Genomic DNA, 25,288 nt, shown 5'->3' on the forward strand with positions numbered 1-25,288 from the left:
ACAACCAAAGAACTTCAGGGAGGGAAAAAAACCTTTTATTTCCCAAACCTTTAAAAAAATTCCAATCCAGCCAATTTAAGACCACCTATTGTTATGAACCCAAACCTGCAAACTTGTGCCAAGATTATAATAAGCAGGATAGAAGGGCCTGGGTATAAAATGCATGGGAAGAGATTTTAATGCATCTTGCAACTTTGCTGTGAAAACTCTTCCTCTCAGGGTGACAGACACTGACAGTGTTAACAAGGAAATATGGTACATGTCTTAATCACAAAAGGTTGGGGTTTTTTTGTGTTCCCAGTTGCCTAAGGAAGTTGGTTTTAACACAAGAAACCCACTTGCCATTACAGTAACCCTCTATGGTGGCAAACCAAACTGGCCAGCATTTCTTTTGTCAAGAAGAAAGTTTAGAGAAACTTGACTGTTGAGATTTTGACACAAGCCTTAAGCTCAGGTGCCAAGTTTCCAATATCCCCCCAAAGTTCTTACCCCCCTCAACTTCTTTTGCACTTGTAAAATCACTCTCACTGCTTTTTAAGAAGAGAATACAAGATATCCTAAAAGAAGGAAAATTAAGATATGATGTTTCCAAAATAAAACAAGTGTTTCTTTCTGGAGGAAGAATACACACTGTGTATAGTCTCCAAGTCCAGAAATGCAAAATGACATTAATAAACTTCCTGTTCCCTTCAGAAGGAGTCATCCAAGAAAACAACTGTTAAGTGTAATACACTACAAAGAAGCAAAAATACAATCACATCCTCTCTATCATTCTTCCTTACAGTTTAAACCAGAGTATCCTCTAAGATGAATCAGAAGAACAGAGGTCTTTTTGTGAATTTTTACTGATTTACTCTGCAAAACAATATTGATTAAGGTGTGGTTTTATTTAATGTAACAGCTTCCTATATTTCTAAGCATAAAGGTTCTCCCCTGCAAATTTTTCTTCCAATTCAAAGGAGCGCAGTATTCAATATTTCTTCTTTACACAAATTTTATAATCTTTTCATATACATATTTTATGCCAATTTTCCTGACAAAGAAAAATCACCAAATATTTCCATCATGACCAACTTGTGAATACTGGTCAACTCTAAAATGCCAAAATTGCAGATTTAGTTGCAGCCAGATCATAAGTCTAATTGCCTTACATTAAGCATGGATGATTAAGAAGACTGTGCATATGAGTGGAAAATCTGAAGATGTATTTCAGCACCTGACTTAAAGCAGTTATGATATGGAAACACTTTCAAAAGATTACTTTCATGCTATCTTAGCAGAAGTACAGCAGACAGATCAGCACACGGGCTTACCATCTTCACCGACCACTGCACAGTTCATTTGAAAACAAAAAGAAACGGGAAATTATTTACATGCAATGACCAGTTACAAAAATGACTAATGCCTAAAAATGTATTTTTAAACTATTACTTAAGGATTGACTTTTTCATTTATTAAAAAAAAAACCTTTTAACTATAAGCACAATAAAAGAATTGCTTTAAGAATTACTGATTTAAAAAATACTAGGTGATAATGGGTACTTTAACTTACAAAATTCTAATACACAACTTCATTAAACTACTTTTGAATTTTAGTGTTCTGAATAAAGGGCTAAAGAGCCTTCTATTGTAGGAAAAGAAACACACACACAGCCAACATTGCACAAAATAGCAGAATTTGATGATGATGGACTGATCAGTCATATACAAATAATTTGTTAATCATAGCTCAAAATCCACTATGATCACTCTTGCAAATGTAATTTTTAAAATGTATTTACTTTATTATCACAGTAGACCTAGAATAAATAAAGATATTTTTCAATTCTAGAAGTAAGTAGTTTTACTTTCTGAAAACAGCATTGGTCATTGTTGCTACCTAAAATTGTTTTTGTCCAGCTAAAAATGAAGACTTTAAAGAGTAAAGACTTTATCCTTAGAAGAAGCAAATGAAACATGGGTACCAGGAGTTGAATCTTGGGTTTAACACTGACAGCATTTTGAAGATCTACCATTCCTTCAATGACTTGGACAACCCTTTCCAGAGGAACACCAAGCACCTTAGAAGACAGATATCTCAACTTCACTTTTGATCCTGAGCAATTGTTAAGGCTGTTGCTTGGGGCACACACACAAAACTAGAATTTCTTGCAATGATGGAAGTAAAGCACCTTCACAAATGATACTTTGGTAGGAAGCTCAAAGTCCAGAGATGCATGATGATATAAACACATGACATCCTGTTCCCTTCAGAAAGAGTCTTCTAAGAAAACACTGTTAAGGTTTACAGATCACTGCTGACAATGCAGCTACTTTATATACCAAGTGGCATCAAACACAGACCTCTCATAGGCACTGTCTGCAATTGTTAAGATTTCAAAGGAGAAGCAGCAGCACGTAACAGCACCACTAATACAGCCAGTTACACTTGCTTACACCTTCTTTCAATAACCTACTCTACAGCTGCTGTTTGCTGCTCTTGCTCTACATCATGATAGGAAAATGTACTGCATGAAGCACAGAGTGGAGGGAGACTGGTTTTGTGATCTCCAGTGCCTTGAGTGAAATCTTGTACAGGGCATGTTAAACAAAATGACCAGTATGCTTCACTGCCTGATACATGCCAACTCATGGATAAAGCCTGGGAGGAGCAGGAGCAAATTAAATACCATTTTACATGGGCAGATAGTGATAGGACAAAGGGAAACATTTTTAAACTAAAAGAAGATAAGATTTAGATTAGATGTTAGGAAGAAATTCTATATTCAGAGGGTGGTGAGGCACTGGAACAGGTTGCCCAGAGCAGCTGTGGATGCCCCATCCCTGGCAGGTTCAAGGCCAGGCTGGACAGGGCTCTTCCCATGGCACGGGGTTGGAACAAGATGATCTTTGAGGTCCCTTCCAAACCAAACCTTTCTATGATTCTGTGGTTCAGTAGTTCTGCATGTCAGTACCACTTGGACATCATTTTTCAGGGACAAAACACACGGGAAACAGCTTCACATACTAGCAACTATTAAGCATTTAACCAAGGTATATTATAAAAGTAAGACTGATCAATGAGATTTAAAAAAAAAAATCCATCAGTAGTCCAGTATACATTTAAGTTGGAAAGACTTTAAAAATATGCAATAATGTGGTGTCTGTTAAAATGCTTGCAAGGAAATTCAAAATATAAAAAATTAAATGTTCATCTTGAAGATTTTACAGAGATTAACTCTTTAATAATTTGGCACGTTTGAGTTAATCTAGGTCTGTAGGATATTAGTGATGCTTCCTAATGTTAAAGAATTATTAAATTTAAATTATTTAAAGAATGTATTAAATTAATTCAATTTTACAACATGAACAATATATTTTAAAAAATCAAATAAAGATATGGTTTCATTTTCCATTAGCATTCTGTAGTTGCTAGGAGATGATCTTTTGTTTCAGAAAGAGGTTCTAGAACTAATGGTCCTAACAAAGTGATGATTTGTAAGCCAGGAGTCAAAACATTTAGTGACCAACAAAATCGAGGTGTAATCAAGGCCTGTGCCATTTCAACAACCACCTAATCCAGGTAGTTCCTCACTGAGTGCTTGCTAAAGAAGAAACATTACCTTCATGACCAGACCAAATTATGACACAGTGACTCAGACAGGAGAGAAGCTGTCCTCCATATAGACTTAGAGAACTACAAGAATCTTCTGAAAAATAGCAGTGCTAGAAAGGTTATTTCCAAGGTATCTGGGGGCCTGAAATTAGGTGCCACAACATGACTTAAAGATAAATAAAGTTTTAGCTGTAACTCATTCTGTTTCAGAATGACAACAAGGGTGCCTCTAAATTGTAACTTTACTGCAATAGAACACTTGTACCTTGATCTCCACATTACGTCAACAAGAGTCAACCATTCCTGATGCACATGAGACAGCAAGTCAATATTGTCTTGAAATACCAAAAAATTACTAATTATATGTAATCAAATGCATCCAATTACCTTATTATTTGGATCAATAAATGTCACTAAACATACATAAACTGGGCAGCCTACACTTTTCTGACATAACAGGAAAGTGCCAGTACGTTTATCACTAGTACCATAAATGTTGCTAGGAAACCACTTAGTATTTCCCTTCTACTGACTTCCAGATAAATTCTATTTGCAGAATATGCCACTATATTAGTAAATTAATTGAGAAGTCTCAGTGCCATTTGGTAGTAATTTTTTCAATAATTTTACCCGAAAGAACCTAGGACAAACAAGAGTGACTAATTAATCAGAAAATGCATTAAAATTTTAATGTTTGAAAAATTCAGTATTTCAAAATCTGCAATCACCATAAACTATAGCATTTGATGTACAAAAGAAATTAAATTCTCCCTTTTTAGTTCAGTGCCTCATAATCAACTTTTACTATTTTCAGTTCAAAGTCAGCAAATAAGACATCTGATCTGCCAGATGATTTTTGTGGTAGCTGTATATCCAATGATAAATTACTGCAAAAATATGTTACATGATGGTAGGAAAACATTTGTGAATGTGAACCACAATGAAGAAAGGTATCAAACACATGCTGAACACCCTCTTTATAACACCTTTCTTTTAGGCATGAGCATTTCAAATGTGATAAGGAATATTTCTATTTTATTTTATTTTTCATCTGGTTGGTAACTTCTGTATAGTATGAAACAAAGTACCCTAGAAGTGACCTTATAGCTGAAGTGTTACTTTTAGCCAAGTAAGCCTTATAATGAGGGTGAAGAGCATCAGAAAAGCCACATCACAAGCACACTGCTCATAGCCCATCATGCATTTCAACTTGTTATCAAACTTACCCCTCTTTTGAGGCTTCTGAAAGAAGGAATTCTGGGCTTCCCTGTTTTTATGTCACTCATGCAATAATGCACTGGTTCAATGGAGAATATGGGATACTGGGACCCATTAGGAGTACTGGATGTGTATAAACTAGTAGGGGTTAGGGGTGGGGATTGTGGCTAATGTGGAAATAAAGAAAGCAATAAATAAGCCAAATGTTCAAAGTGATTTTAAAATGAAAATTCTGTCTTACAAAATAAAATTTCCATCCAACACAGAAACAGCTTGTAACGTTCCAGACACATTCATACTATAACTGTATTGGGTTTAAAAGGTTTCTGTCATGAACTAATCTTCAATTACAGGTTGCTGCAGAGAATGAAGGAATATTCAAAAAAGCTTTAGACTCAACATTGCCACAAGATGCTAACAAGATCCCGAAGTTCCCTGCCTCTTTTCTTAAAACAGAGCTCTGGTATTGCCAATTTAGTTACAGTCATTCTGGAAGCTCAAGCATTCCTGCTCACTACTTCCCCTTTCCCCCAGTACTGAGGTACCCTACCAGGTTAGCCAAACCAGAAATATTTGGTGCACCTATGGAGAATGACTGAAAAAGTATTTTGAATCTCTGTAGTAAAGCTGGACTGACACAAAGCCCGCATGGCATTCTTAATATCATTACAAGAACTTCACCCCTTGTTTCAAATTGCTTCTCTCATTTTTTGTCTCTCATATCTCTGCTGTTCTTTCCCAGTTCAGTGTTCCCCTACTGTTTCCACTGCTGCACAACTAATTCCCTTTACAAAAGGTTTTTATGTTTTTGACAACATTAAAAATAGGCAAAGGAATACCTGAAAGTCAAGACCAGCCATAGTTTTAGCTAAATGAGGGCCCAAAGGCCACCATGAATACCCCAGCTGTAGTAAACCAGCTAATTTTATAATAGGTAATTTAAGAATATATTTTAAAGCCTGTGGATAGTATTTGGAATTAAATATGTATCTTTCAGTAAGTATTTTGCTCCCAGCTGCTGTTTTGTAGAACACTCCTCCATCCTCCCCAAAACCAGGTAAAAAACAGGGACAAAATCTTTCATTTCATCCAGGTCCTTAAGGAAGGGATGCATGTATGTACACGCATATGTATACCTGAGACTCCACACAGAAAACAGTGAGGCTGACTCCCTGAATGCTACACACAAAGTGAGTGAACTGGGGAGAAGAAAGAGTAGGGCAAGCCTTGTCAGCTTGTTTCAGCTGTCATCACACTAAGGGATTTCCTATAACTACAGTACATGCCAAGGTCCAGACTGAAACCAGTGTACATTTACATACTCTCCAAACTCTCAGAAAGATGTCTTGTGGTCAAACTGGCAACTGTGATCTAATTTCAGAATAGGCTGAATCTCACCCACCTCTGTGGACAAATGCAATATATATGCCCATGTATTAATGCATTTAAACTGTTATGAATCATTAATTATATTGCATGAAAAGTAAACAATCAGTTTTAACACACAGCTGGAGTTACATAATATACTGAGGATAGAATAAAGAATCAGCTGTATCCTTCCTTTCTGTAAAGACCTACTTTATCACAATACTATCAAGTGGAAAATAAGTCCTACCATTAAGAAGCTCTAAGAACAGTTTCCTGTAATAAATGACAGGAGCTGCCTTGGAGCATTAAAATAACCTCACAGAAATTTGTGGGAATCATTAAAATGGCCCACTGATTTGCTCCAATACTAAATAAAGATATAGCATAAAATTTAAGTATGTATATATTCCATTATTCATTTATATAGCTAATGCACGTATTGACACCCTTTTTTGTTGATCCATGAAGGCACCTTGCATAGAAATTGTTAAATGTAACTCATAAGGTAACAAAGGAGTAATTTCTATGCTTTCAATTTTTTCCTGAACATAGGAGTATTTTTCCCTATTTCATAGTAATATTTCTTCTAGGACATTTACCTTTATGGAGCTCCCACAGTATGTTTTACCAATGATATATTATAAACTTCAATGTTTTCAGAGAAAACTAGCAGCAGGTATAATAAAAATCTACTAGGGGTTGCTTTTTGTGTCATAACAGACAGATCTGAAGTCTGCCCAACTCCAAAGCATATTCTCCCTCCCCATATTTTTACATTTACAATTAACACCTTTCCTATGCAACTGCAGAAAGTCTTTACAGTATCTTAGAAATATTACAGTAATGGGAAGCTACTTTTATCAAATAACTATTAAAAATGTCCCCAGACACAAATCACTAGAAGAAAAACTGAAAAACTTCCCCAGTGACAACTTGATTTTTAACATGGTAAGTACTCAACGCACTCAAACCTCCAGATCTCCTTACACATACTTTAAAAGACATTGGCAGGCAAGGGGAAGATTTTTTTTTTAAAATACATAAATTGCTGCTTCCATGCACTCTAAATGTTCAAATCTTAATTTTCCAAATAGTAATTTCTCAATTGTTACCTTTGGTTTCTTTCCAAATAGCCACAGCTTTCCTTTAGCCTTGCCGACTGTAGTTTTTGTATCAATTCTCATTCCCTCTTGCTTTGGTGTACTGATGGTTCCATCGGAGATAGTTCTGTAAATATTCTGACTGTAGTCTTCAAATGGAAAATCTCCAGGAGGTTCAAAACCAGATTTGAAGCAGTCTATCACTAGTTGAGAGTCCTAAACATAGAACATTAAGGAGTTTAAAAAGCAAACCCATCAAGAACCAGAGAGAGAAAACAGGGAGACAAATTTTTCATTTAATTGCAGAGATGGGAAAGTAAGAGCGAGCTCAAAACACACACTTTTGGACAGAGCAAGTTAAGGTAACAACATTCTTTTATCTCAGCAGTGTTCACAAGTGCATAGCAAAGCATACTCTGCTATTCAGAATATTCCAGCAAATACTTCCTGATGGTTATCACAAATTCAAAACAGGACATGCTTTAGGGCCAAACTACTTTCCACCTTTTAATCTTTCAACATTGGCACTGAAATGAAGACAGAACTAAGAAACTAGATGCAGTAAGCTATAATAGGACAGAACCTGCTGCACTCAAACAGGATACAAAATGATACTTTGTTAACTAAACACCCTTTACATGTCTTAATGCCACATACAGGGGAAAATACCGACCACACTGGTATTCCAGCATATTTCAGGATAACCAAAATAATGTGTCCAAAATCACACCGAGAACGTGTCAAAGACATTCAGATCCCACAAAATCAATAAAGCAGGAAGAGTGCAGACGTGATCACTTCTGCTGAAATCGAAGTAACAACACTTTCCAAGCAAGTATTTGACAACAGAAAGATCAATGTACAGGGTAAGGCTGTCTTTCCCCTCTCCACAGCTTCTGTATCAGTCAAATTGCTCACATACATTTAAAAAGTTACTCAGTTCTACTTACTCTATGTTCATCAACTGATTTTGCTGCAAGGATCATCCCTTCTAAGCATTTTGAAATAATTGGAATAACCTTGCGCTCAGAGTCAGCAAAGCCTTTGTAACATTCACTAAGTTTGATAGTCCTTCTTTCATCCATTTCTTGAAGTTGCTGCAAGTGCAAAGAAAGATAAAATAAAGCTTTCATTTACAGGTTTTTTCCCTCCTTGATCCTGACAATATGCAGTTACCATGGTCACCATGGTGAGGGACAGAATTTCTGTGCCTTCCCAGTATTTTTATTTGCTTAACAAAACAGAACTTAAAAATCCTTTCAGACATAGACTTAAGATGCCCAGAACAATAGTTCTGAAGAGTTTATGCTCTTTGGTTTCTAAAAATTATGTAAAGGACTGGACTTTCTTTCCCTTCTTTTATAAAGCACAAGTACAGTGTTTACAGGCAAGTGTTTAAAGTCTTTGTTTCATGCAAAAATGAAAACCACAGTGAATAAATTTTACTGATTTCTACATCTCCTCACTCTCCTTCTAGTTCCAAGTAATTCCTCTCTAGTCATAAACATCTCCATCTTGCTTTTATTTTTATACCTTCCAAGAAATACCAATGATTAAAAAAATAGGAAAAATAAGAAAAAATAAAATTATCAGCAGTTTAGACACTGATTTGAAATACAAACCATTTCCTTTAGAAGTGTGCAAGAAAATAAAGAGAACACCATTACGTAGGATTTGCAATAACAGTTTACTGGAACAGAACAAAAAAGAATAAATTAAAGAGAAATATTATTAAGATAATAGCTCTGGACCTTTCACCTGAATGCAGAAAAAAACCACAAAACCAAAAATCAGTAACATATACACCAAGACGTTGTCAAAAACTGGATAAGAAGTTGGATCTTTCCTGTATCTACACTAAGGCAGATGTCTCAAACAGTATTCAATTTCATCTCTCCAAAACAAAACCACCTAGACATGCTAAACCCCTCTCCAAGGTTTTCCCATAGAACGTTACCAAATACTTGCAATGAAGTAATAAAAGTGTAGTCCCAAGAGAAAGCAGGACTAGGCCTTTCTGCTCTTGCTGTAGAGTTCAAAAAATGTGAGTAATATCTTACAATGATAATGGATTTTAACCCTAGAGAAATAAAGCAGTAAAGCAAAAGTCTGGTCCAAGCTACAAAGATGATCAGTCTGTTTGTCCTGGGAGCTGACTCCAGTTCTTGGATCAGTGTGTTAAAATATTAGAAAATTCTTTAATAAGCCAAGGCAATCTTCTGTGAATCCTAGACCTTCTAGTAAGGATTTTTTAAAAAAAATATGAACTGACCTGTGCTTCTGGAAAATATCAAGCATACTTAAGTTGGTATACCTTCAAATAAAGCCAGTGTTTCACCTTCCATTTCCTCACTCCCTGTCTCAGTATCAGTTCCCACTCCTATTTCCCAAATGGCTGAAGGTACATGCCAACACACTTTTGAACTCTCCTCACCTGACACCCCCAACTACTTTAAACTGGTTTTCTAGTTTTGCAAAGTCCCTGTGTTTTTGAAAGAATGCTAAAAAAATCTTAATAGTTACATAAAGCATCTTAAGAAATCCCCACTTTAGATGCAAAGTATTGATCTTTAACTTTTTTAATTGTTTAGAAAGATCTGTGGATTGCTGGTAACACTGATGACTAACTGGGGGCTGGAAAGGGTGCTGGATCTTCTGCTAGCCATGCATGAGATTGATTAAACCACATTCACCATTAGCTCCCTTCTTTCCTTCACCTCTGCCAGAGGCAGAGCATACACACACACACAGAAGTATCCTGAGAACCAGTGATCAACCCTTAACAGAATTATTGTTTGCTGTCACCCACATGTCTCAAATGTTTATTCTGCCAGATCCTTTCAGAAATATTTAAACAAAGAGTCTATAAAGTATAAAAACTTAAAGAAAATGCAACTAAGCATTTTCATTAGGAATCTGAGCATTAGTATGGTAAGCAGTCTCATGAAAAAAACACAAGTTGTCTCAAGATTATGGTAATTTCTTGATAAAATGATTAACTAAAATCCAAAAAAATTAATTTTTCAAAGTTTTTAATTTTAAAGTCTACTTCTCCTTTAGAAAAGGATCAGACATACTTTATCTGTTAATTATTTTACCTTGTAAATCTGAGGAATGACAATGTAGTAGTGTTTGTGCTGTTCTCCATTAAAATTCTGTAGTTGTGCAGCATACTCATTTTTGTTTTCATCAGCCATATGTGTGCGCAGGTTTAACTGTTGCTTAGCCTGGTAGGAAAGTGTTATCAGGTTAAAGGTGTGGTGCTTTTCAATGACACACAGCATTATTTTATGTTATCAACTATACAAGAACACTGGTCACAAGTCATCAAAACTGACATCCTTATAACTGAAATACAAATAATGTGAGATTTCACATACACTGACACTCCAAAACCTCATCTGTTTTATACAAAGAAATAAATGACCATTGTAGTTCCCTTAGCCAGGCTGCTTAAATGCATATCCTAAAACCCAAAGAAGTGACTGAACACATAAACCACAAGATCCCAAATACTAGACAGCTGCCTGTTTAAGGAAGACAGCACAGCCAACCAGAGGGACTGCCATGAACTTCAACAAGGCCAAGCGTGAAGTCCTGCGTGTGAGTTGGGGCAATCCCAAGCACTAACACAGGCAGAGAGAATGGGTTGAGAGCAGCCCTGAGGGGAAGGACCTGGGGGTGCTTGCAATGTACACTCACAGCCCAGAAAGCCAACCCTATCCTGGGCTCCATCAAAAGCAGTGTGGCCAGCGGGTCAAGGGAGCTGCCTCTGCCCCTCTGCTCAGCACTCCTAAGACCCCACCTGGAGCACCCTCAGCACAAGATGGAAATGGACCTGCTGGGAAGAGTTCAGATGAGGACATAAAGATCATGAGAGAGCTGGAGCTTCTCTCCTATGAAGACAGGATGAGAGAGTTAGGAGATTTTCAGCCTGGAGAAGCAGAGGCTTTGGAGACACCTTAAAGCCCCTTCCAGTACCTAAAAGGTGTCTACAAGAAAGCTGGAGAGGGACTTTTTACAAGGGCATGTAGTGACAGGACAAGGGGGAATAACTTTAAACTCACAGCCAGCAAGTTTAAATTAGACATTAGGAAAAAACTGTTCACTTTGAGGGTGCTGAGGCATTGGAGCAGAGTAGCTGTGGATGCCCCATCCCTGCCAGTGTTCAAGGCCAGGCTGGATGGGGTTTGAGCAACCTGGTCCAGTGGAAGCTGTCCCTGCCCATGGCCAGGGAATCTTCAAGGTCCCTTCCCACCCAAACCATTCTGATTCTGAAGCATACTCCTTTCCTGTGCTGTCTTCCATGACACTGTAACTTTGATTTTGCACATAATAAGTAAGCATATTTTATACATTCAATGAATATTGTTTCAGTACTGATGATTTACATGGAAATGAAATATCATCGACAATAAAGAAAAGAAAAGCCACTGCCCTTACCTTCTCAACATCAGCCTTTGTCGCATTAGTGTCATTGTCCAGTCGTTCATAGCTTTGCTGTGCCTTCTCTGCCTCTCTGCATTCTCTCTCAAATTTCTTTTTGCTCTACAAAAGGCACAAACTTACTGCTTCAACAGCCACTATTTCCATTTGGTTATGTATGTTAACTCTGAATTCTAAATATCAAAGCTTCCGTTTAGGAATCTTAAATTCACTAAGTACCTTTAAATGAGCACATTGTTAGCACAGAAAGTAGGTCAACCAAATTATTTTGAAGGCAGTCTGAAGGATGTATCTACACTACAATTATCATCAGTATTCATGTCAAGTGGCACAGCTGTAGGTAGCACAGACAACAGTATTCTATATACCTGATGTTCCATATATGCAGCTATTGCCAAGAGAACTGCTGTAGGAAAAATTTTTGCAGCTCCAGAAGTTAACATCTCTAGAGAGAAAGTGCAACTGAGACTCTGAGCTCCTGTTTCACAGCAAAGTCAGGCAGCTGAGGTTAGTGTGTCCCTTAAAGGCATCTAAATGCATTTAAAAGACTGACTTTGCACTCAGGTAAATACAAGGCACACAACAAAACTGTTTGTTTGAGGTTAACTCTGGGAATTCAAGATTATCTTGGTGAAGAGTGATAACATCTAAAACTACCACATCTGCTTCTCTTCTGATCCTCTGATGATGAATTAAACGCTTTGACATAACAGTGAAGCAAGATCCTACCCATCTGGGACAACAACAACAAAATAGAAAATCACCTCTCCAGTATTGCTTCACAATAATCTGAATGAAAGATATAATGAATTTTTAAGACAGAAAACCAGAACATCAGAATTCATCTTGAACAGACTTGGTTGAATATTTTCCTATCTTTAAAAGATTTTCTTTCAAGAAAAAGAAGCTTATAATCTGTCCTAGAGATTATATCTTCCTGCATTTCTCTGTTAAATAGTAATTCTACCTCCTGAAAGTACTATAGTCTATAGTGGTATTCTTGAATATATCTCATGTAACAAGCCCTCAAGCTCAAGACAAATTCAGTGACTTAAGATTTCATCTTGATATAAATAAACTGTCATTTTTAGTAGCCCAAGGAGAAGCCACCAAAGTCTGTACCCATGTTAAAACCAGATTCCTTTATGCTGGATAAAAGCCAAGGCTTCACTCAAACATACACACAGAAGCTGTTTACAGGAGATTTTTTTTTTTAACCAGGGAACTATAAATACACTGAACTGTATTTTGGATGTTACTAAGTTACTTGGACATTAAGTAATATAGCTAAATATTAAATCTAAGCAAGACAGATGAAAACAGTTCCATATACAGACTGTATATCTTATTGAAGTTCAGCAGGAATAAAATCCACACACAAACTCACATTATCCATCTGTTTCCAGCACATGTCCAGATACTGCTGAGCCTTTCGCCCTTCCTGAAGATGCTAAAAACACCACAAATAAGTTAAATTTGCCCGTATTTTTAGTATTATTACTATTAATTAGTCCCTGCTCTAGTTGACAGCCTGTGATATGCAGTATCTTCCACAAGCTACCTGTACTCTTTGGAAGACATTACTAAACACGTAAGATCAGTATCGTAGATACTGTGGTACACTGGCAAAAAAAAGTTTACTAGTAAGCACTCTCTTCCTAAGATACTAATTTTTAGGTTTAATAACTGTATTATAGTATATAATATTATATATTATAGAATAAATGTGTGTTATAAATGTATTACAAAACCTATGTATTGCCATGTTCATCAAAATGAGTAAACAAATACATCAGTTCATTAAAAGACACACATTTTGATATCCTATTTTCCAATTTAAAAATATAAAAATTACCATTTTTCTCTCAGTTTTTAGATCATGAGAATATCTCATCAATTCTCCATACACTCTGTGCCCCATCTCTTCTGCGACTACTTCTCGTTGTCCTGCATAGTCATTCAACTCATTGAGGATGTTAAAAAAGGCAATACACGACGTAAACCTGACAGAAAGCACACACACACAAACATACACAGAAAGTTAAACAGCTTTTTTAAATACACTTCTCTCAGTATAGTCTGTACTCCTGATTAGATGATAAAATCACAGACATTTTACGATAAACCTTATCTTAATGCTAACTGAGTTAGAGTAGAAACACAAGCTGGGAAAGCCTATGTTAAGCCTAGCACGTACTACATGTTGCAAGGTCTCTTCAAATACATTTTATAAGAATATGGGGTTTGTGGATGGAAAAGAAAGAAGAAAAATACTACCTGGCAAGCCCTGTGGTATAGTGGTATCTCCTAAGCTGCCCAGTGAGAGGCCTGAGCTTGGGAACGGATACATACGTCCCTAGGCTCGGAGGCTGAGCTTGCTGCAGAGATGATGTGCTTGGTAGTCTTGAGGGTGGAACATGCCAATCATCCCACTCCTATGCATCCCGATGGATGTTCTACACAACAAGTTTGCTATCAGCTCTGGAGACAGCTGCCTGTTTGCCTGCCCACCTCTTGGCTGGAAGTAAGGTGCCACTATGGCTGGCACTAAAAAGGGGGGAAGAGGAGGGGCAAAGGGTAGAAAGTGTGTGTGGAAGGGAAGAAAGGGAAAAAAAAACAGGCACCACATTAAAATATACATCTTTCTCTCTTTTAACTATGGAATACTGCCATTTCCATGGGCTTGGCTTTTGGGAATTTCAAATGCCACTCTAGCACTGGAAAGCCTATTCCCTGAGGTCCAGGATTTTTACATAGTTAAAAGAGTTAGAAGAAATCCTACTGTGAATTCTTAGGCACTCTGCACAGCATATGCTCTGGCTGCAACCTAGAACTTGTCCACTTTTTTAATTTCCTAAGACTTGTCCCTAAAGAAAAACAAGTATTGTGCTTTTTCAAATAAATTTTTTAAATGGCTATGGACACGGACAGCAAAACAAGCACATTTCTGATAAATAAAGTTGTTTAGCACAAATTGTTCCTCCACCATTAGACATTCACTTATTCTGTCTCCAGAGTCAAAGCAAGTCAGCATTTTAAGAGCTCCTCTTACCCAAAACATGACAATTTTGTGTACACTCGGTCTCAATATAGAGATGCACAGCTACATTTGTATTATCATAAAAATGTACAGAAAAACTAGGCAGAAAACCAAAGCCTAAGGACACACACTTGCTTTTCTTTAACAAACAATACCAGACTGTACATAGCAAGCTAAACTTCTGCTTTCAAAATTTCAGTTACCTAAAGATTAATTTGGAAGGGAGCAAATACAACGTGCCATGTTTACTACATTAAAATACCAACAGGAGTAGATAAAGGTTTTATGCTTAAGAATTACAGCAGAACTATTAGAAGCCAAGCACAGTTCTTTTCATTGTCATCACCAATTAAATACTTTATCTTCAAAAAGAAAAAATCCATAAAAGGGTAGCATATACTGTTAGTTCTCACTTTTTTCACATAGAACTTGAAATGGACATTTTTACCTGGGTTCCTCATCTTTTGGTGAACGTTTAGGACAGTACTTCTTAACCAGATTTCTATTAAGGAAGAATAAAAAAAGATACTATTTTAGAGTCTCTTTTGAGAAGACACACACAGACAACTGCATGAACAAATTATTTCTGTTTAATGTTCTACAAATCTATTCCCTCTGTCAACTTATAAGGGTCCTGTAGATAACACAAGGCAGGAATCTATGGTATTATCAAAGTTTTAAGTCACTTTGACCTAGAACAATTTGTAACTATTTTAAAACTTCTATTGCAGTGACTAGATATAAAATGAAGAGTTCTTTATTTAACATTGTTTTCACGCATGCAGAAGGCAGCAGCAGACAAGGACAAGGCCAATGTATGATCACTGTGTAACACACAGACAGTGCACACTGTGCTGTGCCATGAGCACAAAACTCCATGCCTGAATTAAGCTTTGAGTGCGGATTCAGGTCAAAAATTTTAACCACAGTATTTCCAAATCTTCAATAAGGACACGTCCAGAACAAGAGAGGCAACATCTCTTTTCAGAAAAAAATTTTACAGTTTGTCCTACCACATATCAAAGTTTTAGAAACTAAGCAAATCTCTAGAAGATAATCCACAGGAGCAGCACTTAACAGAGTATCACAGCCCAATTTCTGAGAACATCGATATGAAATAATCTGCTTATCATAGAATGCAGGAAAAAAAGGAATGGAGAAGTTAAGAGAAGATTCTAGGAGGAAAAAAACCTGGCATCCATGTTGTATATTTCATCCCACTGCCTCTCTGTAACGTCAGGTGTTAAAATTGTGAACTACCTTACCATTAAAACAAGGGTGCTAATTCTGCTTTCATTTAAAATAACCTTGTACAGTTTCTCAAATCTATTTATCTGGAAGTCATCTCTATGGTACAAGAGCCCACATAGTGAGATTATGTCCAATCACAAAGTATACACCAAAATATGAGCAGCAAGTTGGTGTGGAAATAGTAAGCTTGGATCTTTTGTCTGTTTCCATACCCTCTGAGACTACAACCAAAAAAATGCAACCATGATAAGAAAGTCAGGTCCTTTTTGTATCAATATGTACTAAGAAACTGAATAAACACTGACTTTCAAAAAACTATCTACACATTTCATAGTAACCTCCTTACTGAAGGTCCAGCAAGAATCTCTTCTCGCTATCCCCAGAACCCACTGTCTGTTGTAACATTCTACTTGGTATGGATTAAATGCAGACATTTTGATAGGAAAATGCATAAACACAATAGAAAAAAATTAGTAATATTCACTAAGTAACTTCCCTGTGTTCCATTTTCCCTTACATTTCTGCTTTGCTCCTCACTGCTTATTAATGAATAGGAAATTCCTAAAATTCATCTTATTATTATTCAGAAGGTGAAATGCATAACACACATACAATGCTGTAGCTAAGCAACCATGCACGAGCCTTTTCAAGGGAAGATTTTTCAGAGTTGTTAAAAATGAGAAAAGAAATGACTTACTAAAGCCATACAGTTCAAAATCGCAGAAGGATCATAAATTCAGATTATTTACTAGCATGCTGATTTCTGTTCTGGTTTCATCTTTAATGCAATTGTTTACTATTTCTAGCAAGACAGAAATATTATATAATCCCTTCTCCTAGTAACAGCCAGTTTCATTTGTCAATCCTATCTACCTTTGGATCAAAGGAACATACAGGCTTGAGACCCTGTGATCAGGATTTAACAACACAAGGTACAGTCATCAAAGGCAAAAAATATGAAATGACAAGCAAATGCAGGTTTTAAAGATCAAAGAAAAAGACAGTGTTCATGTGAACAATTAAGCATAGACGGCTTTTCCAATAAGTGAATACCAATACCTAATCAAAACAGAGATATTAAATTTAAATCTTTGAAAAAGCACAGGTTAACAAGCAGCCAGTATGAGCATAGATTTGAAGAGTGAAGCATTATTTCAAAGTTGACACTTTTAAGGGGGCATAACATTCTCTGACATTTCAATCCAAATCCATGCCTAATTATCAGAATCCAGATATGGATCTGGACTAGTTTATAAGAAAACTGTACAAGTAATTGCTGACCATCAGAACAGAAACAAATCTACAAGATTAATTTCTTTGCTTCCTAAGAAAAGTGCAGCTGATGACACTTTAATCCTCTTTGGAAGTAAAATTTTGATGACTTCTATCACACTCTGTCTTACAGCCAGCCATTTGGAAGCAGATTTTATACAGGATTAACCACATCCAATTGTGCTGCTCCCATCATTTTATTAACCTCACTTCTTGGTATAAATTGGTCTCAGGTCAATACCAGTGAGACAGAAACCTGATTTTTAAGAGAAGTACCACCTCAGTCACCTAAGCAGACGTTTCAAAAAGCACTCCAGTTGATAAAAATTACTTATAGTCATGTACATACAACATCTACACAAAATTTTACAGACATGTAAAGAACTGTATTTATCAACTCAAAACTAAGTTTTCTTCAGTCAATTAATATAGCACATAAAGAACAGAAGCAGCAGCATCAACATGGTACAATTCCTATTAAGGTAGCAGCTCAGGTACTCTGGTATCTGCTTATACTAAACCACTACAGCCTCTATATCATATTATAAATGAGCCTGGTAACAAACTTTTTTTGTTTTCCTAAGTAGCTAAATCTGCAGTAAGTACTTAAAAGCATTTCCTATTGTCTTGGTTTGAGACACCTATTTACATGTAAAGTAATAGTTTCAATACAATTCTGATGTCTTCAGTGACTGCATATCAGTATTATGGACTGGGGGAAAACAGTAACAATTAACTGCATTTAGTAACATCTCATCTGAAAAAGTTTTAACTGGAGCAATCAATCTTAAAAAATTGTAACCTGGCCTTCAAGTTTACAAAGCTGAATATCCTTCGAACCATTAAGAAATCACATGTTTAAGATTATGGAAACATGACTATAAAAAAAACCTGCCACAACTGTATTTGAATAGTAATGAGCAGTGTAAAATCTCAGCTCCAATCAAAGAAAGAGAGTTTTGAGAAATCACGTGGTGATAATATGTGTTCCCAACTTTACATTTGAGCTTACACCCATTTTCAAAAATGTTTCCAAGATTATGCATCTAAAAATGTGGAAACTGTGTCTCAGTTTGACTAGACATATGCATATATTAATACTGTATTTATAAAAATACCACTTATACACAACAGTATGCAGAAGGAACATGAAAAATAGATTTGACCAGAGTAGCCAGACATCTCCAGAGATCACAATGCAAAATTTTAATGAGCAACAAACAGCTCAAGAACAATCATAGCTATTTGCTTTAAACCAACAATAGAGAAGTTGATCATATTCAGAAGTTTTATTCTGCCTGGCAGTTTCACTTCCAGCTGCAGGTATAACTTGTATTACTGCCTAACATCACAGGAAGTGGAACTCCTCTGTCTGCTCAAGTGTCATCATGCTTCAGACAGGACAAAAAGGGAGTGAACCTGCAGAATTATTCTGTGTGTAATGATGTGGAAGTAAACCAAACAGACCTTCATTTTGCCCCTTTTAAGAAACAATTCTGATCATCAGCAGCATCTGAGAATTCAATTTAAAAAGTCAGTCAAGAGCCCAGTAGTTTGGCACACATGAACTCTAATTTTTTCCACTTACAAAATATAAACAAATTCAACAGTCATATCATTAAAATTGAATGTGTTAATGTACAATGTACCCTGCAATATCTTTGTCCTGATTCGTATCCCTGTAACCCAGTAGCAGCCTGTAATAACCTTTGCAAACCTTCAGGTAACACAATACATTAGTTGAGACCTATGCTACACAAAACTTTAGATTTTCCTTTAAGTTACCTCAAACAAAACCAATTTAAACTTCCTTTTTTTGTTCCAGAACACATTATGTTGCAGGCAAAAGACAAGACAAGCTAGGGTGTTTTTTTCCTCCACAGACAATTGAGGATTCTTCAATTTTTCTTGTAATTTTTTCAGTATCAAAGAAGAATAGCAAGGAATGACTTGTAATCTAAAACCAGTATTTGAAAAAGTTATCACTTCTGGAATTATTTGGCAACCATGAGCTGCAACACCTGCATATAGTAAGAATATAGTGAGTTTGCTCCAACGGCTGCACATGCATCACTTGCCATCTCCTAGAAGACTTGGAAGGGCTGTTGCACCTGGGAAAGGCTCATCACTAAGTTGTGACAGCATAAAGAAAAGAGTTTTCAAAATGCAAGGGTACACACAAAGGGAATGTGAATTTCTGCCAGGAGGTAGACTCTAATTTGTAAAAACTTAGGAAAAATTCACTCAAGTTTTCATCCTTGGGTTTAAGCCTATGAGAATAAGATCCATCAATGATCTCAACAGAATATTCATGGTCCACACTGAAACCAAAACAGAAAAAAATACCACCATACATCACTAGCTTTATCTCCTGGCTAAACTTGGCTTTTCTTGGTCTCCCATCCAAGTACTAAGAGAGCCACAGAACTACTAAGAGGTGACCGCTCGCTCTACTGTTTATACTCTACTAACCAAGAGCATAATTAATCTCAGTTATAAAGTTCATTGTGAAAAGATTCTCAAAACTGTTTTTCAAATTGTTTCCCATTACAAAAGGAAGAAACAGTGATCTACTAGAAACTTCCATTAGGGATATCAATATCTATCTCACAGGCCATATGCGGCCAATGTTAAAATTCACCAGAACCACAGTCCAGCCCACAAGATCTTCTCCCTCAGAACTTCCCAGGAGCAAGATGCAGGATGGCTAACTCTTCCGAAGGTGATAATTTTGCTTGATCTCAATCCCCCCTGGGCCTCATAACTATTTTACATAATTAAAAACAGTGAGTGTCCTCAGGAGGAATGAGGGCTGAAATCAAGTTGTCATCGTGAGATAGTCCACTACTAAACAATCAAGTCTCCTCCAAAGAATACACATGCAAGAACATCAAAGAGTAGCTTCACAAATTGGTCTACTGGCAGAAAATCAGTCACCCTCTGAAGTATGTGCTGTCCAGACCCTCACTGGAAGCAGGCAGGAAGTGCATGCATGCACTGTATAGCATGTGTGCAGCAAGACCTGTGCTTCCCAGAACTGTCATACTTACTGCACAAGGAGTCACTCCAGTCATCTGACAGAAGGCGTGCTCGACAAAACTCTTTCATTTTTGAAAGACACTTCAAGAAAAATCAATAGTTTTACCCAGAGTAAAATGCTGAACAGAGAAAATTTCCTATTTTTAGTCAAATCCTGAAGTAATAATGTGGTGTCTCATCTTGCTAGCTGTGGAATGAACCGTTAAATACAATTAAGCAAAATGACATTTGCTAATACTATTTAAGGAAAATATTTTGATAGATCTGTGGAAATAGAACATATTTCTATTTTTAAACAGACAACTGAAAACAAATCAAAACAAGGCTGCAAACTGTGCTGCGCATGCTTCCAACTTTCCCTTACCTCCTTAGGTTCTTCTATACCAGCTTTGTAAAAGTGGTATTTATTTTCTTCCTTTTAAGAAAAAAATTCCTTCAGTAAAGCAATTGGTTATTATGTTAGGTGAATATATACAACTGGATGAAAAGAAACTGATAAAGAAATCAAAAAGGAAATGAGCAGCCCAGATAGAGAACATCCATATCCTCAGCTGTGAACCCCATTGCTGTATTAATGAAGAAGGATTTCTCAGCTCTCTATCTGGTAACAATCTGTTTTGCAAATGATGAGATGATGGAAGAAACCACAGGAGAGAAGTTGTTATCAGTTTCAGTCTGACAAGGGCAGGCAGCAGCTTCAGCTGAATCCCCAAAGGAATTCAAAACAGTGAAGATGATGGTGAAGGCAAAGCTGGCAGTGAATGCCAAGTTCACAGGAGCATCTTACTTTAAATTTTATTCTTCACGCACTGAGTGGACCTTTTGGTAAAAATCAACCTACTTTATTCTGAAGAAATAACTTTATTCTGAAGCAGTCATTTCATGGCTGCTACTCCCCTTGTATGATCCCGGAAGGGAAATTCCTATCAGACCTAAAAGATGTTTCACTTGGCAGCTACAGAACAGAGGTAAGACAAAGGGTGGCTGGGTTACAGTCTCACCCAAAGGGACAAGACCTGCTATGGAAAGGGTGTGCTATAAGGACAGGAAGGTCTTGTTTTCTCAAGTTCTCCTCAATTATTTCAATCAGATTTCTTAACACAATGTATTGTAGCTCTTGCCAATTCAAGATGAGAAATTAATTAGTAGCAGAGGCACACACACACACAAGTGTAGATACAGATAATGCACTTTACGGCAAACATGCTGATAGTCAGTGCAAAAAATCACTATGGTTTTCCTTATTTTGAATCTCTAAGTCTTAAATCTTTTTAGTTCAAAGATCTGAAGGGTGGGTGGGAGAGAAGAGTGGGAGAGAAGGCAGAAACACCCAAAGATAATTTTATGGTTTGGACTGGTCTGTCCTGAAAACAGCTAGTGATGTAATTCACTGTGTAAATGAAAAACAGTCATTAATCACTACATTTCATACTTGCCCATCATCTGATACAGTGATTTTAAGTAACTGCTAAGATCCTTTTGCAAAGAAAAAAAATCTTACCTCAGTTGTTTTGCATAGTTTTGCTCAATTTCTATCCTTTCTTTTACAAATTTTGCGTATTTCTCCAAGAAGTCAATGCCCCACTGTGTATGCTTGTCCAAGTTATCAAACTGATCCTTTAAAAACAAAAGGAAACAAAATTACCCAGAATTAGTTAAGAATCGCAACAGCACCAGCTTTACACATAATTTGTTTGTAGGTTGTGCTCTGAGGGAATGCTTGCTACTTGGATAGAAGTCATTCAAGTTATAAATCAGTCAAATGTGTATATATGTCTCAGCCATATACCAGAACAGTAGGTTTCATGTGCAGGAACAGATCTACCTCTTTTTGCAAAAACAGCTCTAAATACTTGCATGTTAAGCTGTAAGCAGTCTTTCATCACTTTCACAATGCAAATCTTTCTTTCCTCTCCAAATCCTTTATTTCAAAAGTGAATCTTTTCCACCCAGGTAACAGACATTAACCAAAGATCACTATTAGATAAATAAGAGACTGCTCACAGAAGAGATGTCTGGCAGTTTTGAAACACAAGAAATTATAATTTCAGTGGATACAAAAAATTACTTTCACTCTTAGGATTGCCCACTGAAAGAAAAATAATATAAATTTTAGTTTCATGATTAAACTGGCTGTAATCTGCATATAAAAAACATTTATTAAATCAAAACTATATACACAGTCCATGATCAGCTCTAACAGGAGATTGCAAAAAAAGCAAACCTGACCTTAGTAATTAAGAAAGTTACAGCAAAGTAAAGGCACAAAACAAAAAAGAGAAGCAGTCAAAAATAAACTGTGTTTCCCCAAAAAAACTTGGGGAATTTTTAATACATTAAACCATCTTCAAAATCAATCTTTCACTGCACTCTGTACTGATCAACAGGTAGAAGACATGCTAATTAGGACTTTTCAATAAGCTGAAAATTCAAAAAACAAGCAGAAATGTGGGGATTAAGAATTAGGCAGGAGAAAACAAAGGTACAAAATACAGCCTAAAAAACATTTTTAGTCTAACACATACTTGCATTTCATGCAACAATAATCTACCACAGTGGAAAAATCAGGGATTTTCAGATTACAATAGCATTTAAAATAATTTTTTCTTAGCAGTTACGTAGTAACCCAAAAAGACAAGTAACTTAAACATCCAAGTTTGTGTCCTGTAGAGGCTGTATCCAAATACACTTCATAGTAAACTGAAAAAATAAAAAGCAGAAAAAAGAAAAAAGCTAAGGAAGCAATTAAGCTCAAAGTTTAATTAAGTTACACCAAAAAAAAAAAAAAGCTGTGAAGGCTGTTTATCAGAGGCTATCTCTTGCAGATTCAGTACCCTGCCTGAACCTAATGAATGATGTAGACTCCTAGCATTAGCAATTTAAGTTCAATTTCAACATGCAGTAGGATGATCTACAGTTAAATCAAAAAATGCCATAAAATGTTGCAAGGCCTAAGACTCAAGGAAAGCACGTTCACTTAGAGATACCAGGCCAAGACAACTATATACAACCAACAAAAATAAAAATAAAGTACAAGATTAAGGTTGCTCTCAAATCTTGCCTTGCAGGTCCCAGTATCCTACACCATGGACTAACAACCACAGCCATGAGTGCCTTGAACACTTCAGTCCAATGGCATGCAAGTACTGCCAACCAAAAGCATCCATCCTGTTCCACCACCAGCCTCTGCACCACTCTCTCCACCAAAATCACAACCACTTTCCCTGATTGTTTCACCAGAGAACCACATAAACAGCCAAGAAATGGGAGAGGGACTGAAGACAAGATTTCAGTGTCTTTGGGAAAGCATGGCCTGTATCTCAGATTATTCTGATATGTGCACTTTTATACCAACTGGACATTTCCACTCAAAATATCTTTTGTCAAATAAAGTGACATTTCTGCTACTGTTTTTAGAGAAGCTGCACATGCATTGTTTGAGTGTGGGAATAGGGAGACAGTTACGAGGCTGTAGCATCAAACCACATTTGCAAATATGCACAAAAATACATCAATCTCAAGAAGTCTTTCTTTTTTATACTCCACTCATTTGTGTAATTACTCTTACAAAATTAACCTAGCATCCAAAAGTAGTTTCTAAAAGGTGCTTTTGGCATGCAGTCAATACCTAATACCATTAAGACAAACTGACTTCCTTCAGCACACAGCAGAACAAAGCCTTTGCTGTCCTACTTAGGCTCTTTAGACCACAAAGTTCTCATTTGCTGCTAAGGTTTCATTAGCATTAGGGAACACCACACTACTTATGTTTCCAAACATGCAAGCAGAGACAGTGGCTCTCCAAATATTTTGTTGAAACAAAAAAGGATTCCACTGATCAAACTTCATTCAAGATCTGCTATTAATAGGAAAACGACATTTGACAAGTTATCACACTTTATTACAAGCATTTCATCATTGACCACATGACAAAAACTCTTTTTCCCCCCCTCAATTCCTCTTTTTCATCTGATTCTAGAAACAGTATGTTCTGTGCAAAGACAGCTTTGTTGGATTATCCCACAGCTTCACAATTTTTCAAATTCTCTATAAACAATAAACCAGCAAATGAAAGACTACAGTCACAAGAATCACCTTATACTGCTCTGTAAAGCCACTGAGACAAATGAGCAAAAGATCAAGGCAACATCAACAAATAAGCAAAAAGGACTGGCCTTTTCAGAAAGGCTTCTAGACAGGAGTCACAAATTTACTCATGGTCCTTTCAACCTCTCTCCAGAAGCACGTGTTTGAACTCTGGGCTTCGATTAAGCAAAAAACTTCCTTTTCATACCGGAACATAAACAGCAAATCTTCCAGACTGCTATGAAGGAAACCAAACTAATGCACTGAGACACAAGTGACACCTTCAAAGGAAAAAACATGCTCAGAAATCAGGCGGTGCTGTACAGACAAGAAAACAGACCAAATAGTTCCAATAAAATTTCAGTCTGTAATTTCAAAAGAAATATATCAGTGTATTAATTTGGCTAGCTCCTTTATAAGAAATATGAAAACTGCATTAACTAGAGAGCAGCAAAAGGTGATTAAAAAAAAAAGATCACATCCTACAATATCTGGCTATCTACACCTTTATAATGAAGGATGTTCTCAACAATATTTCCATGCAAATATATATTGCTGTTTGTCTAGTAACAGCCCACATCTCTTGCCAGCTGAGCAGCCAGTTTTTGTAAAAATCTTTATTAAAACTGCAGCTGAGTATTATTAAAGTGATTAAGGTCAGGTAATGGAAGTAGAAAGTAGAAACTGCCCACTCAAAAGTGGAATGTAGTCCAAAGCCTCTCCATTACAAACAAACAAATCTGACACTTGACAAGGAGTTTGTAGTAGGCCAATACAGACTTTCCAAAACAAATGTAACCTCCCTAAATTCTACTTCCAGATTATTTACTGGAACTACAGATCGGTGTTACGAATACTTCAGGTTTGCAGTTC

At 36.5% G+C, this 25,288-nt stretch overlaps 1 protein-coding gene across 2 annotated transcripts in view; it reads right to left on the reverse strand.

Annotated features, from left to right (window-relative positions):
- The window catches only part of FNBP1L (formin binding protein 1 like), a 58,260-nt gene that overhangs the window by 6,977 nt on the left and 25,995 nt on the right, over positions 1–25,288 (reverse strand). For both annotated transcript variants that reach the window (XM_069022738.1, XM_069022737.1), the window contains exons 2-9: positions 21,831–21,946; positions 15,216–15,269; positions 13,583–13,730; positions 13,115–13,177; positions 11,725–11,829; positions 10,380–10,508; positions 8,232–8,378; positions 7,294–7,497 (exon numbers count right to left, since the gene is read on the reverse strand). In XM_069022738.1, the coding sequence (XP_068878839.1) occupies positions 7,294–7,497; positions 8,232–8,378; positions 10,380–10,508; positions 11,725–11,829; positions 13,115–13,177; positions 13,583–13,730; positions 15,216–15,269; positions 21,831–21,946 (966 nt within the window). The remainder of the gene's footprint in view (positions 1–7,293; positions 7,498–8,231; positions 8,379–10,379; positions 10,509–11,724; positions 11,830–13,114; positions 13,178–13,582; positions 13,731–15,215; positions 15,270–21,830; positions 21,947–25,288) is intronic.

This window comes from Aphelocoma coerulescens, chromosome 8 (genome assembly GCF_041296385.1).
Source record: "Aphelocoma coerulescens isolate FSJ_1873_10779 chromosome 8, UR_Acoe_1.0, whole genome shotgun sequence".
Lineage (NCBI taxonomy): Eukaryota > Metazoa > Chordata > Aves > Passeriformes > Corvidae > Aphelocoma > Aphelocoma coerulescens.